Source organism: Chaetura pelagica, unplaced genomic scaffold, assembly GCF_000747805.2.
Source record: "Chaetura pelagica isolate M959 unplaced genomic scaffold, ChaPel_1.0 scaffold212, whole genome shotgun sequence".
Classification (NCBI taxonomy): Eukaryota; Metazoa; Chordata; class Aves; order Apodiformes; family Apodidae; genus Chaetura; species Chaetura pelagica.
This window is the reverse complement of record NW_009952365.1, coordinates 1,817,114-1,819,950: the sequence shown is the minus strand read 5'-3', so window position 1 is coordinate 1,819,950 and position 2,837 is coordinate 1,817,114. Positions and strand designations below refer to the sequence as shown.

The 2,837-nt window shown below is 53.3% G+C and overlaps 1 protein-coding gene across 1 annotated transcript in view; it reads right to left on the bottom strand.

Moving 5' to 3' along the window:
* Window positions 1–2,837, bottom strand: part of SGIP1 (SH3-domain GRB2-like (endophilin) interacting protein 1) — a 37,717-nt gene that overhangs the window by 12,697 nt on the left and 22,183 nt on the right. The window contains exon 17 of the mRNA XM_010007981.1: window positions 1,539–1,665. Within this exon, the coding sequence (XP_010006283.1) occupies window positions 1,539–1,665 (127 nt within the window). The remainder of the gene's footprint in view (window positions 1–1,538; window positions 1,666–2,837) is intronic.

The window sequence follows — 2,837 nt, the reverse complement described above, 5'->3', positions numbered from 1 at the left end:
GGTGACCCCAGAGCTTTGATTTTTGTCTCTCTTTCAAGAGGGTGGGGGCTGCTGGAGCACAGCTTCTCACCCCCACAGCCACGCCAGCTCACGGTGGGTAGGTCATTAAAAACATCTCAAGCAGCAACTTTTGTTCACAAAAATATATATATAGAGAGAAAATAAGTAAATTTTAAACTGAGGGCCCAAGGGACTCATCACCTGCTCAGCCCACAGGACCAGCACGGAGGCCTCATTCCATAGCCCCATTCCCAGCCTCCTGAAGCCCCTGCAGCCACCCCTGCCCTCAGCCTGTCCCCTCCACCCAGATCGTGTTTGCCACCATGGCCACCACGGCCACAGGCACGGTCCCTTGCCACCACAGGGCTGGAGAAGAGTGGGCACAGGGGGGACTGACACCCCGGGGACCCTGTGCTGGAGGTGTGACAGTGACCAACAGCCGGCGGACACGCACAAGCACCTGCAACACCTGGAGAGCCAAGCGAACAACAGGACGGAGACGCAGGCTGGAGACCCCAGCAAAGCCACGGGGAAGGGGTGTGGGGATGGCCAAGGGGCTCTGGCCATCCTGTCCTCTCCCAGCCATCAGAGGTGGGTGGTACCACAGTGGCGATGCCACCACTCCTTGCGATTCATAAGGTTTGGGTCATTCGTTGCAGGGCTGGGGTCTCGGGTCCCTCTACCAGCAAAGCCCCGTCCCCACCACACAAACCTGGCCTGCTCACCACAGAGAACATGGAGGAAAAGGCAAAAAAAAAGGAGGAGAGGGATGTTCCTGGGGGAAGATGGAGCTGCGGGAAGCAAGGAGCGGTGGGGCCGGCAGCTGGGTGGGATGATGGGGATGGGGCACGAGGGAGCACTGGGGTGGAGGGGACAGAGGGACGTGGCACGTGGAGCCCAGGAGCTGCCAGCCAGACTGTGTTTGCTTTTCTTGTCTCAGTCCCTGGGGACACCTGGGGGGAGGTGGCAAACCCTGTGTTTTTCAAGCACGTGTCTCCAAAACAAAACTGCAGCACTTTGTCCTGGTCTAGTACATGCCAAGCTGATGGTTTGGAAGAGTCTTATCCAAGACCCTGTTTTCTGCTGCCACTTTAAAGGTAAATGTGCGTTTAAGACATTCAAAGAGATTCAATATTTTCTCCTGGATGCCAAGGTCTGGCTTCCAGCCTCCCCTTCCCCCCTCCAGGGTACAAGCATCCCTCACCAAAAAAGAAAAGAAAAAAAGAAAAGAAAAGCTTATTTTCACCAACTTCACACACCACAAGCCCATTTTAGATTATATTTCACTTGGTGGTAACCTCTGCCTTCACCAAACATTCCTTTTCCCACAACATTTAGAGCTGCCACCAAGCCAGCTTCCCCAGAGCTGCTCCTTCAGGAGCCACCACAACCCCCCCAAACCCTCGCTTTGCATCGAAAAGCCTGAAGGAAATGAACGAAGGTGGACCCCAAAGAACAACCTGGCAAACAACAAGGTCCCAGGAATCTTTTTCAGAGGGTAGGAAAGGTGAAAGAACAGCAGTGCTGTGTGTTTTTACCGACGGTGGGAGTGGTGGCTGCGCTCAGGGAGTTGGTGGAAGATATGGAAGATGTACTTTCAGCCCGGGCTAAAGGTGCTATCGGAGGAGGGCTGGATGAGTGAATAGGAGGGCTAAAAGGCCTGGACTGGAGAAAAAAAAACAACAAACATAAAACAGCAGAAGGTTAAAGAAAATATGCATAGAGGCATCTGCATCAAACATTTTGCGTGAAGGCGTCGCCCTCCGCGCCCCCAGGATCAGTGCAAATCCAGACAGTTCTTTTGGGGCCAACAGCGTTTTAGCTTCAGCTTGGGAAAATGGTAAATGATTCCCACCATATCACAGAATCATCACCACAGAGTGGCTTGGGTTGGAAAGGACCTTAAAGGTCATCTAGTCCAACCCCCTTGCCATGATGGGGACACCTCCCAGCAGCCCAGGCTGCTCCAAGCCCCATCCAACCTGCCCTTCAACACTGCCAGGGATGGGGCAGCCACAGCTTCTCTGGGCAGCCTGGGCCAGGCTCTCACCACCCTCACAGCCAAGAATTTCATCCTAAGAAGAAATCAATCTCCCTTCTTCCACTTCAAAGCTCTCCTGTGGGTCTGGGTGTTTGAAGTCCTAGCAGAACACAGGAGCTGTTCACAAGATGTATTTAACCCACCTGGCATGGGGAAGGGAGAGGTGCCCACCACATACAAGTGCCCTCAGGTGCAGCCTGTCAGATCCATAAAGAACCTTTGTGGAAAACTATATATCCCTAACATCAACCCAAACATCCTCTACCACTCACCATAGCCCAGCATGGTGGGGGAGAACCTGGAGGGCTGGTGGGGGGCAACCACCGGGGATTGCAAGACACCTCCCCAGCCAGACTCCTGTCCCGGGATGGCCAGACCTCTCCCATAGGCATGGCTGGACCTTTCCCATAGGCACATTCCCTTTTTGCACTCGTTTTCTACCTTTGCCATAACCTCAAACCACCTTTTGGCCACAACCGGCCTCGCCAGGCAGAGCCAGAGGTACATGTGGCCTTTTTCCCCCATGGAATTTGTCTCGGTGACCAAACAACAGAAAAGAAATGTGGATGTAGTGCTTAGGGATGCCATTTGAGCACTGCTCTGGTAGATTAGGTTATGGTAGGTGGATTTAAGTTATGGCTGAACTTGGTAACCTTCAAGGTCATTTCCAACCAGGATGATTCTAGGATTCTAAGAAACTCCAACCAACCCTGGCACTACCTGCTGCTTTTTTGCTCCTCACGACTTGCTCTGCTCCATCCATTCGTCTCACCAGCTGACAAAGGCATCCCCCCCC